The sequence below is a fragment of the Sphaerodactylus townsendi genome, linkage group LG17 (genome assembly GCF_021028975.2).
Source record: "Sphaerodactylus townsendi isolate TG3544 linkage group LG17, MPM_Stown_v2.3, whole genome shotgun sequence".
NCBI lineage: Eukaryota > Metazoa > Chordata > Lepidosauria > Squamata > Sphaerodactylidae > Sphaerodactylus > Sphaerodactylus townsendi.
In genome coordinates this window covers 19,650,816-19,674,376 of record NC_059441.1, presented here as the reverse complement: position 1 = coordinate 19,674,376, position 23,561 = coordinate 19,650,816, and the positions used below count along the sequence as shown (strand labels likewise).

The following is a 23,561-nucleotide window of genomic DNA, read 5'->3' as shown; positions in this document are numbered from 1 at the left end:
GAGGTGAATCAGTAATTTCCCAGTTCTTGCACAGGGGTCCCAAATTCTAGTTGAGTTCTCTAACTACTGCACTATGCTGCCTTAGAAGAGTGTAACTGTTCTCAGGGTTGTCCTGTTAATCTGTTGTAGAAGAAATAAACAGGTATCTGTGGAAGGGAATAGAGACTCGTTACACTTATTAGTTGTTCAGTAATTATTGTAGGAATACAATAACAGGATCTGACTGTAAATGGAGCTGAAATTGTGGATGTAACTACCAACACGGTCCAGTGGCTCTGAGTGCCGATTGCTTTCATTTGGCACTGAGTGGCATGTTTCTAAAAGGAAAGATTTGTCAAAATACATTGCACTTCTGCAGGTGGCAAAACAAAGTTTAGAGCCCCTAGCCCCAGATGTTTTGCAAAATTATACCTTGCTGGAGAGATCTGTGTTGCCTTAGAGGTTTGTTTTGAACATAGCTGTGTGTCTTGCACTCACCCTTCCAGAGGGAATAGTTTTTTCCTCTCCCCGTATAATTATATAGAGGAATTGTGAAGAGTAATGCGAAACCATAATCCAGCGGTTAGACCATTGTGGGACACTGCTGTTTTGTCATTCTGCAGCAGAGTTGCTGATCCCTGCTTAAGGTAACCTAGCATAAGGTTTCTTGAGTTCTTCATTCCCCCTCCGGCTAGAAGGTTTTGAGACGCCGTGAGAGTTCCTCTGCGCTGGGGGCTAATGGCACTGGCCAAAGTTTGGTGAGTAGAGCTGTCTCTGTAATTGGCAGTCTCGTCTTTCTGCCGGGGCTGACATCACACTGCTGAACGGCCTCCAAACCACAAAGCATCAAAACTGATGCAGCTCAAAAGTGTGTCAAAAGAAAACCGGGTCTCTTGAGAAACGTGCGGCAGAAGAGTGTCAAAGGCTGCCAGGAAGCAAACAGATTGAGGAGGGGAAGGAGAACCTGGATTGATTTGCTGAGCAGAAGGTAGGAGAGCTGTCTTCTTTTTTTAAAAAAAATTAGCTACTAGAGCAGGTATTACTGGAGTCCTTGGGACTGGGGCACACACAAGTGAAGCTGCCCTGTATATCTGCTTTGTACTGGTTGCCGTGCTTTGTACTGGTTTCCTTATGTAGTTTAGGACTTATATGTAGGCACGGGGCATCTGTTTTGTGTGCAGAAATTCCCAAGTTTGAGCCCCAGCATCTCCAGTTAAAAGGATGACATAGCAGGTGATGAGAAAGGCCTTGAAACCTTGAAAGCTGCTGCCGTTTAGAGCAGACAACGCTGACTTTGATAGACCAAGAGTCTGACTCAGTATGGAAGCTTTAAACGTTTATTTGTAATTTGACAAGGGTGCAAAGGATTCCGGTCGATATCCTCGAGCTTCTCCCTCTGTCCTTCTTCACAGAAAAATAAATGCCAGCGTGGTGTAGTGGTGAAGAGCAGGTGCACTCTAATCTGGAGAACCGGGTTTGATTCCCTGCTTCTTCCACTTGAGCTGAGGAGGCTTATCTGGGGAACCAGATTAGCTTGTGCACTTCAACACACGCCAGCTGGGTGACCTTGGGCTAGTCACTGTTCTTCTGAGCTCTCTCAGCCCCACCTACCTCACAAGGTGTTTGTTGTGAAGGGGGGAGGGAAAGGAGTTTGTAAGCCCCTTTGAGTCTCCTTACAGGAGAGAAAGAGAGGTATAAATCTAAACTACTACTCCTTCTCCTCCTCTTCTTCTGGCAAACCTTAGAACAGTAGCTCTTTGATCAATTGGGATCTGTATGTGTGTGCATATGTGTACAGAAAGAGTGCATAAAAAGGTTCAGGAATGAAGTTTTTTGTGATACTGGAAGGCAAGGTGGAGATGAGAGGGCAAACATTGTTCTGGAAGGTGCGTGATCCTTGAAAGAGAAAATTAAACAACAGTCCGGTGGCCCCGTAACATTTATCTCTACCAAAATTTATTCCACCGCAAGCTTTGGTGAGTCAGAGCTTGCTTCATCTGATGTGCTGAACTTCCCCAGCTATATTTAAAGTTATAAGCGGCAGAAGAAAGGTGAAAGCAGGGAGGGTTTTACCAAGAAAAGGCAGCTTGAAACAAGAACTGATGGAAAAGAAATGGGTCCAACCATCCTTGAAATGCAAATGTAAGATGAATGAATCTGATGGGGGGGGGGCGGGTTCCCCTTTGATATTCAAACAGTTGTTTGCATTACATTTTACTCTTCCTTCGACTGTTATCTCTTAAAGCATTTCATTAATAAGAGGAGTGTTAAGTGAAAAGGTGATTACCTCTCATTAATACCCTGACTGCAGTCACCTTGAGGAGCTACTTAACACTTAACTTTGGCGGGTGTAAGAATTTCTGCTACAAAAAGGGTGACTGAAATTCTTAAATGCTCCACTGTGCTTCATGAAACTTAGAATGGATATTAATTACAACTTAGGTCTTGGTGATTGTACCCAGGGGTAAGTGTATCAGCCTATTGGGAAACCCAAAGTGAAATATTACATTATTTACTTCACTTATAGTCAGCCTTTCTCACTGAGGTTGCCAATACCCAGGTGGGACCTAGAGGTTTCCTGGAACTTCTACTGATCTCCAGACTACGGAGATCAATTTCCCTGGAGAACACAGATGGTGAGGGATAAACTCTGTGGCATTGCACAGTCTGGTTCCTTCCTAATCCCTGTGCTGTCCCCCCACCCCATTCTGTACCCCCAAGATCCAGCATGGTGTAGTTGTTAAAAGCAGGTGGATTCTAATCTGGAGAACCGGGTTTGATTACCCACTCCTCCACCTGAGTGGCAGAGGCTGATCTGGGGAATCAGATGTGGTTCCACACTTCTGCAGGGTGACCTTAGGCTAGTCACAGAGGAAGGGAAAGGAGCTTGTAAGCCACCTTGAGTCTCCTTTCAGGAGAAAAAGGTGGGTATAAATCCAAACACTTCTTCCTCGTCCTCATCCTCATCCTCCTCGTCTTCCTCGTCTTCCTCCTCCTCCTCCTCCTCCTCCTCCGCCTCTTCTTCAACAACAACACACAGCAAACAGTACAAAAAAGAACTGGATCACAAGATTACAAAACAGGAGAATATTAGATTTTAGAAAAGCTAGAGGTATGAAAGAATCTACTTCTATTTATTTATTTACTTCTATGTATTCTAGTCTAGTCTGGAACAGTCAGTATTTAACTTTAGGGAAAACATATTTTTTTTCTCTGGACTGAATTCTGCAAAAAAAACCACCCCGCATCTGACAAAGCTATATGCTTATGAAGTTTATCTTGGTATCTAGTTTGATGGGGTGCACAGATAGAAAATTCTGCTGTCCTAGGAGAGAGCAGGGAAGAATCTCCTGGAGTCGTCTCCTTGCTTGCTTGAGACTATTTAAGAATTGTGAGTTTTATGTCCAAAAGCAGAAGAAAACACAGATTCTTGGGATGCCGAACTTTCATCCTGGCACCACATTCTGCAATCCGGCAATGGAATGCATACAACCTTATCAGATACTTATTTCCCCTTGACACAAGATTACTCCAGACTGCTCCTTGTTATGTGTACAAGAGACTGAAAAAAACATTTGTACGATATCCATATTTTTTTGTAATCTAGAGGTGAATCTTTGTGATGAAACAGCACATATAACAGGACTCCTAATCAGGCTTAAATCAAATGAAATGAGTGCACAGACCAAATGTTTGTGAACATGCTTTGCAGTCTCGTGACCATCTCTGACATCTGTTCTCCAAAATGATAATATCCTAGGTCTCCCATCCCCACCGAACAAGAGCAAAAGAGCTGGCAAATCTGAAGTTGGGAACAATATGCTTGACCTTCTGGAAAATTCTTGCAGTCTCTGACCATCTCTGACTGATCTGGCCTTGGTTCTCCATAATATCCCATGTATCCCTCCCCTCCCTGTTGAACCAAGGGCAAAAGAGCTGGCAAGTCTGAAGTCGGGAACAATATGCTTGACCTTCTGGAAAATTACACTTTCTAAATCCTGGCTGAAAGGTTGGGAGAGGCCAGGCGCTGAGGTGAACCATGTGTAAACAAGAACAGGGCCGCAGAGGGACAAAAGAAAACAGTCCTCTGCCTTGCTGCTTAACAGCAAACTTACAAGGAGGTTTCAGCAGCTGGCCTGCTGTACCAGTGGAAGGTTAGCTCCTGGCACTTAGTAGGAAAAGGCCCTGTTAATTTCAAAGAGTCAGTGAAGGAAAACCAGATTCAGTTGGACTCTCTGGAAGATCACAGGTACTGTCTGCCTGTTCCTAGCACAAGAGGTATTGTCTGGGTGACATTGGCTGTTTCACCCCCCCCCCCCCTCCCCATGGTAGCATGATTTATTGGTGTTTGATGCGAATCCATCGGTACTGAGATGTCTTACAAGGTCCAGGAAGCAACAGAGCACGAATTAAAAATTCCATCTCCAAGTGGGCATGCAGAACATCTTCTGTTTCTATTAAGATCAGTATTTCTGAGGGCTTTTTGAAGAGGTAATCAAATATGCAACAGTGTTTTGGCGAAGGCTTTCATGGCCAGAATCACTGGAGTGTTGTGGGATTTCCGGGCTGGCATCATTCTCATCCCAGCCACAGATGCAGGCGAAACGTCAGGAGAAAATGCTACTGGAACACAGCCCAGAAACCCTACAACACTCCAAACATGCAACACATTAAAAAAAAACACTAAATTCCATCTTTAGCAGCAAAGAAGAAGTCTAAGAGTTCTGTGGCAACTGGAAGACTACCCAGTTTGGTTGCAGCACATCGGAATGGCAGAGGTTGTGGTCCGTAGTAAGGAAATGCTACAAGATTATCCCTTGGTGCAGTAAAAAGGTTAGCCGAATGGATAGAGTAAATCGAAGCGTGATGCTACAGAATAGAAAGAATGCCTTTTGGCAGAACAAATCAGGATAAGTGTTTTGTAAATATAGAAGACTGCAATCTTTTGAACGAGAATTCTTCCACTTAACGGTTGCAAGATATGCTTGCAGGGGAAATGACCCCAAAAAAGTGTTTAAAACAGATACTATCATAATTGGTTAAAGAAAGCAAAAAGAAACAAAACTACTCTACATGGAGTTTTCAGTCATGCAATTTTCATGTATATTATATACAATATAAAACTTCCCTATCTCACTCAAAAGAGTGGGTACTGAGTGGGAATTATATTCCATATAGGACATGTCAAAGAACTAATCTGGAGTCATAATAACATCCATAACTTATATAATATTCTTTATAGCTTGTTTTTCCACCAGCAGAGAGTATCTTTGAGCAAATTATCCTCCGTGAGCTTGAAGATCCTTTCCAAAGCCGCTAAGCTATTTTTTTTTTCAGGCCTTGAGAAGTGAGGAAGGGTATTGAGATCATCCGGGCAGCAATTATGTCAGGAGATTGACACCTACAGCGGGCAGTTGGCGAAAGGCCTGACTTAACGGCTTCCTGTATCTACTTTTAGCATTGTCTGCTAATATTTGCTCTTTGGAAGTCGCCCAACAGCTGGGATTCTGTGTGTTTAAAGAAAAACAAGTGTCCTGCCAGAAAGAGAGATGTAAACCCTGCTCTCAGATGCCAGACAGCCTTTGGTGGCTAAGCAAAGAAGCTTTTCTTGACCAGAAGAGAACTTGCAGCTGGAATCCAACTGACCTTTGTGATTTTCACTGTACTGGCTTCCTGATAAGCGTGTCCTATTTTTTTTCTTGCTTTCGGAAAGGCTTTGAGAGTTGGCTGCTTTCTCCATCCCTGCGCCGCGCTTGCTGGATTTCAGTCTGCTAGGCAGTTCTAGGTTAGAACGATAACTTCTTTAAAGTTTATTTATTGCATTGCATTTGTGGTCCACCCTTCCCTTTGCAGGGCGGCTTCCATCATAAAAACAAGTGCAATAAAATGATGCACAGCATCCAGTAATCTAGTCCATCTAGCCTCCGCTAGACTATATCCCCAGATGGCGGTAAAATCTCAGAGATTACAACATGTTAAAAACCCAGCAGCCTACACAGAAAAGTTGAGAAGGAAGGAGGTGCAGAAGAGGAAGAATGCTAGACGGTAAGATCATTGCTGCCTCAACCATATGCCTGGTGGAACAGCTCTGGTCCCTTCCGCACGTGCAGAATAATACACTTTCAATGTGCTTTCAATGCACTTTGAAGCTATGCGGAATAGCAAAATCCCCTTGCAAACAGTTGTGAAAGTGGACTGAAAGTGCATGATTCTGCATGTGTGGAAGGGGCATCTGTCTTACAGGCCTCTGCAGAATTGCATTAAGTCTCACAAGGCCTGGGTTTCATTTAACAGTTGCTTTGGAGCCATGGTTGTGTACTGAAAAATTAATCTGGCTATTGGTTGACAGACGCAATTGCTAATATTAAAAAACATTAATAGGGAGGCTGTTCAGGTGAAGTCAGAACGGCATTCTTTACGTGCCTCTAAGAGAGCCAGTGTGGTGTAGTGGTTAAGAGCAGGTGCACTCTAATCTGGAGAACTGGGTTTGATTCCCTGCTCTGCCGCTTGAGGTGTGGAGGCTTATCTGGGGAACCATGTGTATGAGAGGGCATCAAATAATATTTACACAAAATATCAATAGAAACCTAATGCTTCTGTTTCTTTACAAGGGAAACTGATGGGGGAAATGGCTTAATATTTGATAGGGCCTGGGCAGGCTTGATAAAGTTGCTCTGGGTTTTGGACGTGTATCTAGCCAGATTATAGCATGGAGCCTCCAAGGAACAGATACTGGAGGTTAGTGACCTCCCAGACAGAAGCAGAAGAACTCAAGCTCTTGTCTCACTGTGCATCTCTTCTTGGGGTTGCTGGATTCCAGGTGGGGCCTGGGGACCTCCCAGAATCTGTACAATAGAGATCAGCAGAGGTGTACCGCCCAAGGGGGCATATGGGGTCAAATGTCCCTGGGCTGCGACCATTTAGTCTTGTGGGGGACAGAAAATCGCCCCCATGCCCTTCCTCCTCCCCACCCCTCAGGTCCATACACTGACTTCAAGACCTGGTGCAAAAAAAAGTTATTTGGTTGTGGTGGGGGAGGGGGCCATCCATACGGGGCGGGTGGTGGAAAACTCAGATTTTGCACCGGGCTACATTTTCCCTAGATTTGTCTCTGGAGATCCATTCTCCTGGAGAAAATGGCTGCTTTGGAGGGCGGCTTGTTTGGCAGTATGACCTGTGGAGGTCCCTACCCTATTAAAAATTCTTCCCTCCCCAGGTCGTGCCCCCTTCCAATCTCTGGAGTTGACAGCCCTGCTAGTAAAGCTGGCTGACTCAGCAAGCTAGAGGTTTGCCGCTGACTCGAATACATGACTGTAGGTGGCTTCAGTCAGTAGCATATTCAAGTTAGCAGAATCCAGATAGCAAAGAGTGGAAAGGACATTTCCCTACCTGAGACCTTTGGAAGCCACCGCCACTCACAGAAGTCCATACCAAGCTAGGAGGACCAATGGCCTGCTTTGATTTTGTGGTAAGTTGTTATTGTCCCCAAAATTTACACATACCGGAAGCTCTGCAAGGCATTCTGGAAAGGTACCACCTGATATCTTGGGCTTGAATTGTGGCAGAGTTGTCAACAGAAGGTTTAGAAGGTTTAGAACTATGTCAAGATAGTACTTCAACTTTGCCCCTGCTTGTGGTAACAGTAGTGCCGGTCAAGGGCGACCAAAAATCAATAACAACAAACCAGCCCACGTTAACTGTTAAGGACAGCTGTCGTGTTTGAGTGCAACTGAAGAAAATCCTACTTATAACATCCTTGGTTTATGTGATGTCAGCACTCTTAAAACATGAGGCCTGCTGTTCTGTTCACACAATCCAGTTAAATTATTGGCATTGTAATTTGTTTTAAATGTAAAACCGCATTTAGTACTTTCCTACCAGTTCCCCCTCCTCTCCCGGCATCATTTAATAGTTGTCGGCATCCCTTGGCCACTAATTTGGGTGCTGTTCTAAAGGATGTCTGTCTGGAGACTGGGCTGCAGACATTAAAAACCTGCTGGATTAATTCTAGATGTATCCATTGTGTAAACTTCTGAGGTGGGGTGGACAGTTCTTTGATTCATGCCTCCGTTTGTACAGAACACATTGGTTTGTTCTAAGCTGAATTTGTGTGCTGTTTTTCCAAATCAATAAAGACTATCAATTAAAAAATATATATGTTAGTGTCGTGTTTTTATCATACCAAAAGCTGATTCGTTTGACCCTATTGATGTCTGAGTATGGTTCAAATACCTTTGTGTGTCATGCTGTGAATGTCTGCTCTGTGATATATGGGTTGCCAAACTGACACCGGTTTGTCAAATTTGAACCTCTGTGTCGTTTTCATCAAGCTTTTTGGCTATTTAAACATGCGGATGTTCAGCGAAGCTTGGCTGTTTTGCTTATGTGCTTGCAATGCATTCCTTAGGAATATCCAGTTACTTGTGGATATCCAGTTACATTCTGCATATATGTTTATAATCCCAAGGGAAGCTATGTAAATCTTGCCAAAGAGGGGATTTGCATGGGGAAACAAGCTCGGTATCCTACATGACTTGAACAATATGTCACAATGGCATAAAACTGGGAATGATATTCCTTGGTACAATTTTTTGCATAAAACAAATGCAGATACGAAGTTTCTTACATTGTGGTGGGTTTCCCTTTTTTTTTTACAGGACCTTGGAAGACAAAGAATATTGAGGATCACATCCAAAGATGTCCATGGAAGTCAGCTTTGCTTTGCTTCTGTTTGTGCTGCTTCCCTTACACGGAGGTAAGTGGTTGGGCAACTCCGTGGAGTTAGCCAAGTTGTCAACAATATTTACTTTAGGGCCAAAGCCATTGATAATTCAGGTGCATCTTCAGCTTTTTAGAATTATAGAATAGTAAAGTTGGAAGAGACCCCGGGGACCATCAAGTCCAACCCCTGCAATGCAGGAACACACAATAAAAGTCACCCTTGACAGATGGCCATCCAGCCCCTCTTTCAAAACCTCCCAAGAAGGAGACTCCACCACACTCCGAGGTAGTGCATTCCACTGTCCAGCAGTCCTTACTGTCAGGAAGTTTTTTTTTCTTGATCCATTTTATTCTAAATTTGCTTAAATGGTAGATGAGCCATCTCGATCTTTAAAATACGCATTGCTATTTAAATTTCTCCAAGCTGATTTGAGAGTTAAAATTGCCATTTTGTGAGAATGGTTCTACTCCTCTATTCTAACCATCTCTAATCCTCCTTGGGGAGTTATTAGTACTTTTAACATAACAGATACCTTTTAAAAAGGTTATTTAAATGCAGCAAATCCCAGTCAAGTGCTGTTTTGTATCCCTTCACTGCAGAAACCTCCACACCTAGTGCAACGCCCCCTCCCCACCTGGTTATCTAACAGCAGTTAATAATACTTGCTAAATCCTCCAAGTGCCTCCAGTCCTTGACACAACTCATGAACTTGTGCTGCATTTGTACAATGTGAGCTCCAAAGTGCCCAGAACAGATCTCATCTAATCCATGAATATTTAGGCAATCTGCCAGTCTCTTGCTCGAGCCTCCAGTTATAAAATAGCAACTCTGGCATACCTTGCCCCCCCCCCTCCCCCCGCCTGATATGAATTTTCCTTTAAAAATGTTAATGTTGATGGAAGACTGGAGCTAGTAAGAGAGCTGGATTAGATCCCAAGTGCAAAAGGACAAAAGAAACTGATTGCTGGGTCTGAAATGCCATTTTTGATAGTAGCAGATGGGTAGAGAAGGGGGGCAACGGGGAGGCTCAGAGATGTGCCCCATGAAACCTACCTGGCGGCAGTTCTTTGATTTGTTTCCTAAGCAAAATTCCTTGGCCATCCCCTATTTGGGTTGGGTAAATTTTCTCCATCTAGCGCTGGAATTATGTGTTCGTTTGCCTTTTACAGTGGGCCAGTATCATTCTTTCTGTTCTACACATCTGTGAACCTTCATTTGGAAGCCGAGACAGCGTCCTCCAAAGAATTTTTATAACCCACTTTACAAGAGCCTCATAATCTTCAGTTTATTCTCTGGGTCATGTGGATGGCTCCTCTAGTTCAGTGATCAGTTTTCCAGTCAGACGCAGTGCCAGATTTAGATGAAGAGAGACCCTCAGCTATTCTACTCATGAGGCCCCTCCCGGACCCCCACCCCCGTGAAGATGTGGTCTGCAAAATGGGGTCATAATATGGGGTCCACTTCAGCGAAGTCCTGGAAGGCAAAATCAACACAGAAATCAATGCTAGTTACAATACAAATTATTGGCTTAACTGGAATTTTTGTTAATTGAGTAAATGTGGCGCTTGCTGTTAAATTTAACGTCACGTAGTACCACGTCTTAGTTTTTCATCGTTATCTTGTGCGTTAGTTTGTTCATTACCTTTTTCAGCCCCGAAAACAAGCTGCTACACCTAGGGAAGTCTACTTACTTACTTACTTACTTACTTACTTACTTACTTACTTACTTACTTACTTACTTACTTACTTACTTACTTACTTACTTACTTCTATTTATTTCTTTGCATTTATAACCCACCCTCCCCGCAGGACTCAGCTTATTAAAAATGTCAGAATCCTGACCTCCTTTATGTTTGGTTGTCTAAGCAAGGACAACATTGAAGGTGTTAGAATATATGTGGGCAAATGAATTGACCGATCCATCTACCCTGGTCGTCTTCTTCAGTCAGAGGGTTTTTGTTATTTGGAATGTGACAGGAAACTGGATACAGATGGGGAGAGTTTTGTTTAGCATTCTCCGTTTATCCTTCCATTGGCTAAAATAGAAGAAAATAAAAATGCCCAATATGGCTCTGTCAGGCAAAGAATTTCCGGACTATAGAAACTGGAAAATATTCACAATGGAAAATAGATGCATATTGGCTGCTCTCTATCTGACAGAATACAATTTTCATTTCTGAGAGATTTTAGGATTGTAAGGATTGTTTGGTTGATTTTAAAATAAAAACTTCCCTTCGACACTGTCCAGCTTTTGTCTGTATTGAGGCAGTAGATTTTAGGCCCAGTATAACAACTGGCCTATTTGTTCCCTTTAGATTTTCTATCTCAGGATCCAAAATGCCTGAAAAGTCAGCGATGTTTTGTGATTGGTGTAGCATACACCATAAGGGAAGAAACAGATTCACATAAATGCCTCACATATATGAACTGTGGGTCACCTCTTTCTTTTTGTGAAGGAACATCAAGCTATACTTCTCCCCACATTGCTCCTAAACCTCTGAAAGATTAACTAACCCATAAAACTGCAGTTCTTGCAGATAGTGGAGAAAATAAATTGTACTAGATCTCTGGGCACCTACCATTTAAGTGCCTCGATAAAATGTTTCTGTTCACCTATGCTTTCAACTAGTCTTCATCTTTTCTGACATGTTACTTGGGCCTGTTTTACTGTAGTTTTTAGGGTCTTCTTCTGTGGTCATAGGGTTATAGTTTTCATCATCTGTGAAAATGTTTTGGTAGCTTTTCCTCCCTCCAACCCATGTTTGTTGGATATGTGCACTGTTATCATTTGGTTCTTCTGTAATGATATTACCAAGTTCTACTTCATTGTTTATTGTATACACCATGCTGGGCTTTTATTACATTATTTGTGTAGTTTTGTCATTCCCTTGGAATTTCTACGAGAAAAGAAGACGGTAAATAAATAGGGATTTTATGTAATTGGTTCAGTGTTTATGTATGCAGCGCTTTCACACAAATTGAATGATCTACTTCCAGTACACGTTCAATATACTTTGCAACTGGATTTCACTGTGTGAAATGGCAATATCCACTTGTAAAACAATTGTTAGGCACTGAAAGTGGATGAGATGTGCATTATTTGGCCAAAACATTTCGTTTTGAAGCGTTTTCCAAACATTTTATTTGCTTTGTATGGAATCAGCCAATGTTCTGCCTGGCCCAGAACTGCACGGGTCCATTTAGTTCAGATCAGGGACGCAGGAAAGACTGATCCTGGATTTCTGGGATGGCATAGATAGGCCTTTATCACGGTCCCAGCTTGCACAAAGTTGCGTGCAAAATTAAACGTTACCTAATAAAACCTGCCCTTTCCCCTCGTGGCAATAGCATGAGGTGGTTCCTTTTAGCCTCTATGATGGAATTGTGGTTGCGTGGTTCAATTCCCAGCATCTTCAGTTAAAAGGATCAGATGATGTCAGGTGATTCAAGATCCTCTATCCAAGACCTTGGACAACTACTGCCAGTCAGAGTAGACCAGAATCACTTTGTCGGACCAAAGATCTGTCTCAGTATAGGGCATTTCATGTGTTCAGCATTGTTGACTGTTTCCTTTATCTGTGTTGACAGCAGCATCCTCATCCTGTCCTGATTTGGACCCACAACTGAAACCCTGGAGTCCTGGGCACGATGAAGATAATTTGGTCAACATCAGCCTTGGCCAAGCGCTCCTGTTGTCTTCTTCTGCAACTGTCCATTCCATCCTTATCACCAACGGAGGTAAACCAAGCTGTTGGGACAAAGTGGTGCCTTGATCAAAGTCTTCTAGACTATACGTTTTGAGAGGGAGGTCTGCGGGAAGAGCAGAAATTTAATGTTAGAGCTCAGGCTTTGCATGCAGAAAATCCCAGATGTCTCTGCCATGTCCAGATATAAAGGTCTTTTGGGGAGCAATACGGAGGAGGCCCTTTGCATGACACCTTGGAGAGCTGCTACTAGTCAGAGTAGGAAACACTAAGCTGTAGATAAAAACCAGTAGACTGGATTGTGGTTCAGTGGTAGAACATCTCCTTGGCTTGCTGTAGGCCTCAGGTTCCGTCTTCTGCATCTCCGTTTTCAGAAGGACCAAATGTTGCGAAAGACCTCTTTGCTGAGACCTTGGAGAGCTCCTGCCAATTGGAGTTAGAGTAGTTAACCTTCATTTGGGGCCTGGGGAATTACAACAGATCTCCAGAGTACAGAACATTGGGTCAGGCCTTGTTGACGCATGCAAAAGCCGGGTTGACCCACACCTTCTGGCAGTGAGGGGAGATCCATCTAGCGGCCAGCACTTAGATGGCTCCCATTGACTTTGTTGCTCCTGGTTCCTCCAGCATTTGGGCTGGAGGAAGGCAGGTGATGGAATCAGCAAGTGTGCTGCCCAGTGCAGGGATTTACCCCCTAAGTTGCATCTCTGCTTTCTTTGCCTGCAACCAATACAATCAATAAACAAGCTGTTGCCCATTTTTATTACCACAAATTTGGCATCCAACGTACTTTATTGGGGGACTGGTGGCTGATCTTCCCTCCTTGGGCAACAAAATGTTGTCATTCTGCTTAGCGTTGTGATGTCAACCTGTATGAATTCAGATATACTTTCAAAATGGAAATTGGATTCTTTGGGTATTCCTATTTGTCCTTGGAAGCAGCTCCCAGCATGGTGTAGTGGTTAAGAGCAGGTGGGTTCTAATCTGGAGAACTGGGTTTGATTCCCCACTCCTCCACCTGAGTGGCAGAGGCTTATCTGGGGAACAAGATGTGTATCCGCACTCCAAACTCTTCTTCTTCTCCCACACCTGCATAAAAAACTGCAGTCCGGTGACACTTAAAAGACTAATAACGTTTATTCCAACATAAACTGTTATGAGTCAGAGTTCAGTTCCTTCGTTGCATTCCTTTCACAGGTCTAAGGAGACGAGCTCTGACTCATGAACGCTTTCACTGGAAATTTTTGGTTTGCCCTTTAAAGTGCCACTGGAGCCCTGTTTAATTGCGGCCCAACCAAGGACCCTGGCTCCCAGTGTAGGTAGCTCAACTATAGCCTTAGGAAATATGCGGAGCTTTTCTTTTACCCCTGAAAATATTTAGAGAGAACTGGACTGGGGAGATGGAATTTTGTTTAGAAAAAAAAATTGGACACATTTTGCCTTTCTGAGAAAAACACTACCGGGAAACCCAAGGCTGAACGGCTGAAAAGGATGCCCTCGATTTCAATGATGTGGTAGCGTTTTTAAAACAAGCAAACTAGCAAAAATCCTGGTTTTTCCCCCTTTAGGAAAGCTGGTAATTAAAGACAAAACAGGGCCCATTGTTTTGCGCACCCGACACATTCAGATAGAAAACGGCGGAGAGATGCATGTTGGGAGTGAGAGATGTCCTTTCCAAAGCCACCTGACAATCATCTTGTATGGACGGTATGTAATTAAACAGACTTCCTCCCATAATTTTGAAGATTAGCCCTGTGGAGCCGGCATAAATTTTTACAAGACGTAGAAATAGCAGCCCGGGGATATTTAAAGTGCACTCAGCAATTCTCTATCTGGCAGCTGGCCAAATGAACAGGGTAATCTTTACTCCGCAGTGCTGATGACGCGGTCCAACCAGATAGTTATTTTGGGCGGAAGTACATCGGGGTTGGCAGCGGCGGGACTCTAGAGGTCCATGGTGAGAAGAAACTCTCCTGGACATTCCTCAACAAGACCTTGAATCCCGGCGGCTTGCAGGAAGGCGGCTACTACTTTGAGCGAAGCTGGGGGCATCGCGGCATCATCGTCCATGTAATTGACCCAAAGACGGGATCGGTTGTCCACTCTGATAGGTGAGTTGTCATAAACACATTCAACCTAGTAGAGGCTCATTACACGCAACCTAGTTCCTGAGTGTAGCTTATAGGAATCAGTAGGAACACTCCGTGGAATGCAGGGCTGGCTTTAAGCCAATTAGGCCAATTGCTCCCAATTGGGCTCTGTGCCTAAGAGGGCACTGCACTAGGCTAATCTACTCTAGTCTTGTCAAGTACACACAACAACCCATTGCATACGCCTAGCACCACATTGCAGATTTTACTGAGAACAGCAATGAACTGCCAGCGTGGTATAAAGGTTAAGAGCAAGGGGATTCCAATCTGGAGAATCGGGTTTGATTCTCCACTCCTCCACCTGCGTGGCAGAGGCTTATCTGGTGAACCAGATGTGTTTCTGCACTCCTATATTTCTTCTCCTACATTTCTTCTGCACTCCTACATTTCTTCTGCACTCCTACATAGTCACACTTCTTCGAAATTCTCTCAGCCCCATTTACCCCCCAAGGTGTCTGTTGTGGGGAGAGGAAAGGAAAGGAGCTTGTAATCTCCTCACAGGAGAGAAAGGTGGGGTATAAATCCAAACTCTTTTTCTTCTCCTCCTTTTAGATTTGATACCTATAAAATCAAAGGTGAAAGCCTCCGCCTCGTCCGGTACTTGAATGCAATCGATGACGGCATGATCTTGTCGGTTGCGGTGAACGACGAAGGATCCCGGAGCTTGGATGATTCGGCTCGGAAAGCGATGACCAAGCTGGGCAGCAAGCATTTCCTTCACCTCGGTTTTAGGTAGGAGCCTACTGCGCCCATGTTATCCGCACAGCAGCTGCAGTGTATTCTTCCGGTGCCTCAGTAATTCCACCCACCCCACAGCACAAAGGCTTCCTACACTGCAAACTTTTCCTTTAGGGCTTCTTTGGAGTTTTCAGCAGCTCGTTACATAATTTAAAGAGGAAAGCAAGAACAGTTTTATTACAAGTCTTGAGCGTCAGCAGTGGAGGCCAAAACAGGGCTTGAACTGGCGGCGGGAAGGATGTCTCAAGTTCCACAGCCAGTTCTTGCCAAGGGGGGGTGGCACAGGGTGAACCAGAGATAATATGTACCAACCAGGCTGAAATAACTGCTTCAAAAGCAAATACCTCCCATTGGAGTGAAGTAATTTTACTTGTAAAGTTGGCACTTATCTAGATTCTGACTAGCTTTGCTTTATTGCTCGTTTTGTATATTTAATTGTACGTTTGTGCATTATCATTATTGTTACTTACAAGTAAAATTACTTCACTCCAATGGGAGGTATCTGCTTTTGAAGCAGTTGTTACAGCCTAGTTGGTACATATTATCTCTGGTTCACCCTGTGGTTGTGTACCTTTCCCTTTTACTCATTATAAAGGAGGGGACATAGCAGGGAGCCCAGCTCTTCATCCTGATAGGCCAGCATGGGTCAGCTGGACCTCCCAGACCCCTATAAAGCCCCGCCTGCTTGCTTGCTGGTTTCCAAAGTAGAGGACTTGCAGACTGTGGGTCGCCTTTTCTTTTCCACCTTAGAGCTTTTACTTCTCTCATCTGAATAGTTTTGTTCTCCACTCGGATTATCAGACGGGTTTTTAGTTGGTTCATTTTTGTTTTGGAACAGTTGGGTGTGTAAGAAAAAGGAGGGGAACCCTGCCTGTCTGCTGAAGTGTCATTCCCCACACCGAATGCATCCTTTTTGGGGGGGCGGGCAGGAGATCTTAGGTTGGATATGTGACATGTGTGAAGCATTTCCAAGGAAACCTCCTAGCTCACATCTGGGACATTTGCATTAGGAGCTCTACAAAACTCTGTTGTACAGGGTTTCAATGTGACACTTCGGTATCCTGGGCAAACTTCAAAATCTTTCTGTTTGTCAGAGAGGGCAATTTCAGTAGTAGTGCCTGTTCTGTCCCCCAAGCAATCTAATATCAGGTGCCTTGCACTCGGCCAGAACAGAATGTAAGACCCACAGATGAATGAGCAACAGTTCAAAAATTGTTTAATAGCATTGAGAGTTTAAAACTCTGACTTCTCCCATGAAGTCTAACTACTAAAGAATACTTACAATGCTGGAAACAATTGGAGATTATTGAAGAGCTTGCAGGCACCAATTCTTCCTTGCTTGCTTCCAAGAAAGTCTGCTCTGCTTCTTGCTTCTTCTGAGTTCTCCGCGGTGTCCTCTCTCTGAACTCTGTTTTCCTGCAATCTGTTGAAACTTGCTTACTCTGAGTTCTATGCATCTCTAACACCTTGGATATCTGGGATATTGCTGTCTCCAGCCTTCCAGACATCTGAAACTAAAGCAAATTGAAAAAAGGGACTGCTAACTAATAAGAAATGCTGTAGTGCTCTTGCCTGTAAAGGGCTTCTTAAAGGGACAGGATCTAACTAAGGTTCCCTCCTACAGAATACTGTACAAAAACAATTAAGTCCATTCTATCTAAGGGTACAACTAAGGCTTAAATAAAGAAAATAGTGAGGGTGTCTCTAGGGTAAGCTGACCAGACGTCCCGCTTTTGGCGGGACAGTCCCGCCTTTAAACAATTTGTCCCACGTCCCGCGGGTTCTTCAAATTGTCTCGATTTTTTGGGAGGCTGCCGCACTGCCTTCTGGGGTGCAAGGCAGTGCGGCAGCCTCCCACGTGTGCGGCCGCAGGAGCACGACCTTCTGGGGCTTGCCATTTGCCGCCCTGTGACAGGGCAGGAAACAGCAAACCCCAGAAGGCAGTGCGCTCCTGTGGCTGTGCGCGCGCGGCCGCCTCCCCCCGTCCCGGATCACAAAGGTGACCTCTGGTCACCTTACTCTAGGGTCGTGGTGGCGAACCTTTGGCACTCCAGATGTTATGGACTACAATTCCCAGCAGCCCTTGCCAGCATGGCAAATTGGCCATGCTGGCAGGGGCTGGTGGGAATTGTAGTCCATAACATCTGGAGTGCCAAAGGTTTGCCACCACTGCTCTAGGGGCATGACAGTTTCCCCTGTATGGAAGGCAGGTGCTTGGAAATCCTTTCTGAGTCGAAAACAGGGCATAGCCGATCCTCTATTTGTTTGCCCAGATTACAAAAATGATCCTCCTTTGCCCTAGCAGGTTCCTCATTCCACCTGGACACATCTGTGACCTTGTCCTGACCATTCGTCTCTCCTCCCCCAGCCCATAAGGGCAAGTTATGGTTGAAGAAACATGCTCATTCTGACCATAATTCTTCTTCCAATAAGACTGGCTGGAAAGATTCAGTCCTCATTTCCAATCCTGTTCCCACCATCAAAGAAAACTTTGGAGAAAATTAGAGCTGCTGACTTTTTATTCTGGAAATGACCCTTGGCTTCAAAGAGGTGAACAACTAGAATCCCCGACTTGGATAGCCTAGGCTAGCTTGATTTCATCAGATTTTGGAAGTTAACCAGGGTTAACCTTGGTAAATATTTGGATGCGAGACCTCTGAGGAATTCCAGGGTCAGGGCACAGAGGAAGGTAATGGTAAACGTCTCTTTACTTGAAACCTCACCAGGAGTTGCCACAAGTCAAATGTGACATGATGGCGGAAGGAAGGAAGGGAGGGAGGGAGGGAGGGAGGGAGGGAGGGAGGGAGGGAGGAAGGAAGGAAGGAAGGAAGGAAGGAAGGAAGGAAGGAAGGAAGGAAGGAAGGAAGGAAGGAAGGAAGGAAGGAAGGAAGGAAGGAAGGAAGGAAGGAAGGAAGGAAGGAAGGAAGGAAGGAAGGAAGGAAGGAAGGAAATCTAAAATGGGAGGGAGGGAGGTTGATCATTGGGCATTAAAAGATCTTTTGCCATATTTGTCTTGTTGGTGGCATTTCAGAAAACATGTCAAAAGACTGAGCATTTTGTTTCCTTACTTTGTATTTAGCAAATATCTACCTGTGGTTTTAAGTGCTCTTGATATACTTTTTTGGTACCGTCCTGAGAACACTTAATAGTTATCTAAAGCAGCAATGAAAATGTATAACTCACCCAGGGTTTATTAGAACCGCAGACCTAACTCATGCATCATTAGAATTCTGGGATTTGGCAGTCCTGTCAGACTCATCTGAGCCCCTTTAGAAGTATTTTGCCAGCTAATCAATAAAATGGAATCCCCCTATAAATTCCCAGTACGATACTTCTTTGTATAAAATGCTATCTTCATTACATGTTTTGCCAAATTCGGATTATTTTGAAGGCCAGAGTAGAGAAGGCAGCCAAATATTTTCAGTGTTTTAGGAGTTAGTTTTGCAGAGCTCTGATTCTGAGTTCTTTATGCTTCTGGCCATTGAGTAGAGTAATCGCACTGACTTGAACATGCTTCCTCCCGAGTTTTTAGTTTTAAAATATTATGCCAATGAGGTATTTACAGGATTGGCTAGCTTCAGTTAAAACTAATATCTGGTTTTGAACTGAAAAAGCACATTGGAATTAGGATAGAGGGAAAGATCTGCCTTTGGACTTGATTTTTCTTGAAGGAAAAGAAAAATAGTTGGCAAGATAGTCTTGGCTTTATACATGCTGGAGAGTCCGGTAAATTAGTCAAACGGGAGAACTGTGAAAAGAACAAAATGAATGCTATTCCAAGACGTACTTCTTGCAAATTAATATAATACTATCTCCTTTTCTTCAAATTTCTTCTTTAGACATCCCTGGAGTTTTATTACCATAAAAGGAACACCTTCTTCTTCGGTTGAAGACCACATAGAATACCAAGGTAATTCTTAGAAATGGCATCTTGAATTTAGGAGGCCCAGCCCAGAATTGCACTTTGAGAGCCAGCATGGTGTAGTGGTTAAGAGCAGGTGGGTTCTAATCTGGAGAACCGGGTTTGATTCCCCACTCCTCCACCTGAGTGGCGGAGGCTTATCTGGTGAACCAGATGTGTTTCCGCACTCCTACATTCCTGCTGGTTGACCTTGGGATAGTCACAGTTCTTTCTGAACTCTCTCAGTTAATCTTACTCCTTTACATTTACCCCATCTCGCCGATTTAATTAGATTACACTACTTGTTGGACAATCCTGATCCTTCTCTCTGTATGATAGTGGCAGACTTTCTCCTGGAAATTACTAAACGCCAGTAGATTTCCTTCGACCTAACATTTATTTCCTGTATTGTATATGCTTTTTAATCCATTTTTATTATTGTTGTACTGTTGTCTGTGCCAATAAAGGCTTGCTATAAAAAAACAACTCTCTCAGTCCCACCTGCCTCACAAAGTGTCTGTTGGGGGGGGGGGGGGGGGGGGAAAGGAGATTGTCAGCCCCTTTGAGTCTCCTTACAAGAGAGAAAGGGGGGATATAAATCCAAACTCTTCTTCCTCTTCTTCTTATTTCTAAGTCCGTTGATTGAACAGGCTTTGTAGGGTAACCCTAACACTGCTTAGGATTGCGTTGCTAGGCTGCAAGTCTAAATACATTATCTGTACATGAAGCTGCCTGCTACTGAGTTAGACCCAGTGGTCAATCAAAGTCGACCTTGTCCACTCTGACTGGCAGCAACTCTGCAGGGTAAAGACCTTTCACTTCGCCCACCGTCCGACCCTTTTAAATGGAGATGGCAGGGATTGAACCGGGGACCTTCTGCATGCAAGGCAGGGGCTCTGCATGCAAGGCACTGAGCCACAGCCCTTCCTATTTATCCATTTACATTGTTTATGGTCTGCCTTTCTTGCTGGGGTTCAGGTTGGAGCCCACAGAGTGAGGCAATACAATCAACAAGATGGATCCTTCCCATTAGCAGTGGAATAGAAATTGGGTTGTAGGACCAAGCAGAAGCCTTTAAAAAACACCCCAGAACCAAAGCAAATCATAAGTGGGAGCATGATGCATTAAATGGCACAAAGCTACATAATACAATCCAATTTGCAGCAAATAGGAAATAGGTCCCATTGAACTCAGTGGCATTTACTTCTTATACTTTTTGGATTGTGCCGGGTGCAGACTGTGCACCCTTCCCTGGGAGGAAGACCTCGGAAACAGTGGTGTTTACTTCTGAGCAGACTTGCTTGACTGTATTGCATGTTTGTGTTAGAATGGTTTCCATGCAATATGCAGTGTTTGACACTGTTGTGCAGTGGTTATAATGTTGGATTAGCATTGCAGAGAGATCCAGGGTCAAAGTCATGACCCTGTGTGATCCAGACAACTCTCTCCCTCTCTCCCGCTAACTACACTGTTGTGAGGATAAAATGGGAAGGAAAATCCTTGGAGAAAAAGGCAGAATTTTTTTTTAAAAAATGTGGCCTCTATCAATCATTTTGCGGGGGAGGAAGGGAAATCAGTTAAAAATCTTGTAAATAAGCAGTAGAAATATTATAATGATGGTCCATTGTTTTTTTGGAGAAAGAGTACTGGAAGCTTTAAAGCATCATTGTACGCATTGCTTGTGTACAGATTTACATTGTAAAGGGGGAGCAGGGAAGCAGACCGTGCTAGGCTATAAAGCTACACTGGCTTCCCCCAAAGCAAGCAATGTGTATGAGTATCCTCTACACCACACAGACCCTTGCACAGATAACCTGCAAATTTCACTATTCAATCCTAAACAGGGTTAGACTTTCTAACCCCACTTGAAGTATACCTGATTAGGATGGTACTGTCAGTCGCCTTTTCCAACTCTTACCAGAAGCAAGTAGAAGATTTTGGATTGATGATTTTTAGGAAACTAATTTTTCCCCCACCCCATCCCTCCCCTACCAAACTTCCTTGAGAAAACACATTTGAAATCTCTTCACTGCAGAAACAGCAATTGTTTCTTAGGCAAGATGATAGACTAGTCTGCTGTATGCCATGGTCAGCTTTGGGGATTTATGAGACATTCAGATCTATTCACCAGCAAGGAGAGGGAGGGTAAATCCCCCTTTTTTCCTTGTGTTCTGCTGATTTTAGCTGTTTCTCTCTTCCAGCTGGGAGTCAACATCCCCTAATAAACATGGGGAATCGTGCCAAGATCTAGTGTTTGTGTTTAACATTTTGCAGTTACTTACCAAAACCTGCCCTAAACTCTCAAGGAAGACAAAAAGGTCAAATTCTTTGACGGCCTCCCACAGTTACCTTTTGTGAGATTTTGCACTCTTTTTCAGGATACAGGGGGTCTGCTGTCGCCAAGGTATTCAAACTATTTCAGGCTGACAATGGAGAATATTTTAATGTGTCTTCGACGAGTGAGTGGGTTCAAGGTGAGACTTTTTTTAAAAAAAATGTTTCTTTGCAAAGTGAAAAAGTGTGCATGTGCGCGCGTGTATAGTGTCAGGACTATGCCTGTCAGTGCCTCGACAGCTCAATGCAGTATGAAATCTTGGCTGAAATCATCTCTGGTGTACTTTAAAGCATTACTAGCTGCAATGAAAGAGAGTCAGCAGGTAGCATAGTGGTTAAGATGTCAGACTAGGATCTGGAAAACTCAAGTTTGAATCCCCACCCAGCTGTGGAAACTTGCTGTGTGACTTTGGGCTAGACACACACTCTGATCCCTGACCCTTGCAAGTATTTGGATGGAAGACCTTCAAGGAATAATCTGAACCATTCATAACTGTTAACTTCTAGTGTATTCCGGGCTCCACACCACCACCACCACGATCAGCATGCTCCCAGTTATAGTTCTTTTAAACTTTAAAAAAAGCCTCATACAATATAACTTTCCTCAGGAAAACAGTTCAACGCCTCAAACATTTTAACAACTCTTTTCTGTATCGTTGTCTGCATGTCCCATAATTTTGCAATTGGCTGGCCCAAGTTGCTCTTTCTATTCCAAATCAACATAATTGTTTTTAAAACTTGTTTGCTTAGGATATCTGAGTCAAATGGGGTGCATGGAGGAGAAATGAAATAGTTCAAGATTTTATAGTAGTGTGGGAAATAAGATGGTCTTCCCATGGCTCTGTTGCCCTTTAGCTATGCCCTGCCTAGCTACGCCTTGTGATGCTGTTTGCATAAAAGCAGCTAAGTATTGGTTTCATTGTGCCCCACCATTATGTTATGTTGTGAATCTTAGTGGTGCAGCTTTTAATACTGCTGTGCTTCCCTTCCCTTCCCTGGCATGGTGTGCTTCACAACATAAATAGCAGCTGACAGACCTACAGGGACAGCCAACGAGTGGGCTGTTGCCGAAGAAACTCCTTAACAGCACTTGACACCGACTTGTGTGCGAAGGAGGCTTCTGTTGCTTTGGTGCTGTCCAGAATGTTTACGGTTGTTATGTCCAAAATGACTTTTTTTTCTTCTTTGTAATGGCCTTTTCCAGATGTGGAGTGGACAGGATGGCTTGAGAAGCCAGAAAAGGCAAAATCCAAAGGCGGAGAAAGACTTCTGGACTTCAAAGCGGCTCACCCAGAAGTCTGTGATCATCCTGTTGATATCCAGGTATGACAAATGAGACCAGGAGAACAGTCCCTTCCTCCAGCCCTTCTCTCCCACCCAGTTGGCACCTGTCCATTCCACCGGTTTTGTATTGAGCTGACAGCTGGAAAGTTGAAATGAAAACAGCTGATTAGGCTACAGGTCTGTTTAATGGACTGTGATTTTCTTCATACTACTGTGTGTAGGTTGGTGGTCTTCTATCCTTTCTAGCACAGGTCCTGCTGAGTCATATGGTAGGAAGAGGAGGAGTCAAAGTGATGATCTCATCATGGTCAAGACCAGGGCTGTGGTCAGCAGACCAAGACAACTGGGAGCTAGAAGCACAAGTAAAGCCCCCGCCTCAAAATGGCAGCTCTATAGAGGCCCACAACCCAACTGTTGTGCAACTGTGGGTCCAAACCCATGGGTTGAAAACCACTAATGCCGAGGATAGAGACAATTGCCAGAGGATGGGTTGTTGAGCCAACAGGAAGCAGTTAAAATGGTGAAAAGTTTTCTTCCTGTAGGGCTGATTCTGGTACTCTCTTTCATTGTAAGGCCTTGCTCAAATAGGTCATTCCCAAGATGGATGGACAGGTAGATGTGGTCCGGTCCACTACCCTCATAACATAATGTCTAACATATGGAAGGAACAGTGCAGAGACGTCATTCGTACCACCTTCATCTCTGCTATTGTGGGATGGGAAAGTGTGAATGAGACTGTTATAAACACA

At 43.9% G+C, this 23,561-nt stretch overlaps 1 protein-coding gene across 5 annotated transcripts in view; it reads left to right on the top strand.

Moving 5' to 3' along the window:
- LOC125424615 (cell migration inducing hyaluronidase 1) overlaps window positions 1-23,561 on the top strand; it is a 139,419-nt gene that overhangs the window by 71,941 nt on the left and 43,917 nt on the right. For 2 of the 5 annotated variants that reach the window (XM_048482001.1, XM_048482005.1), the window contains exons 2-9: window positions 8,637-8,734; window positions 12,290-12,439; window positions 13,974-14,112; window positions 14,280-14,516; window positions 15,108-15,287; window positions 19,133-19,203; window positions 21,573-21,668; window positions 22,733-22,851. In XM_048482001.1, the coding sequence (XP_048337958.1) occupies window positions 8,677-8,734; window positions 12,290-12,439; window positions 13,974-14,112; window positions 14,280-14,516; window positions 15,108-15,287; window positions 19,133-19,203; window positions 21,573-21,668; window positions 22,733-22,851 (1,050 nt within the window). In that variant the 5' untranslated portion in view covers window positions 8,637-8,676. Of the gene's footprint in view, window positions 1-942; window positions 968-8,636; window positions 8,735-12,289; window positions 12,440-13,973; window positions 14,113-14,279; window positions 14,517-15,107; window positions 15,288-19,132; window positions 19,204-21,572; window positions 21,669-22,732; window positions 22,852-23,561 lie in introns of those variants that run through there. The other 3 variants (XM_048482002.1, XM_048482004.1, XM_048482003.1) reach the window with 3 other exon arrangements.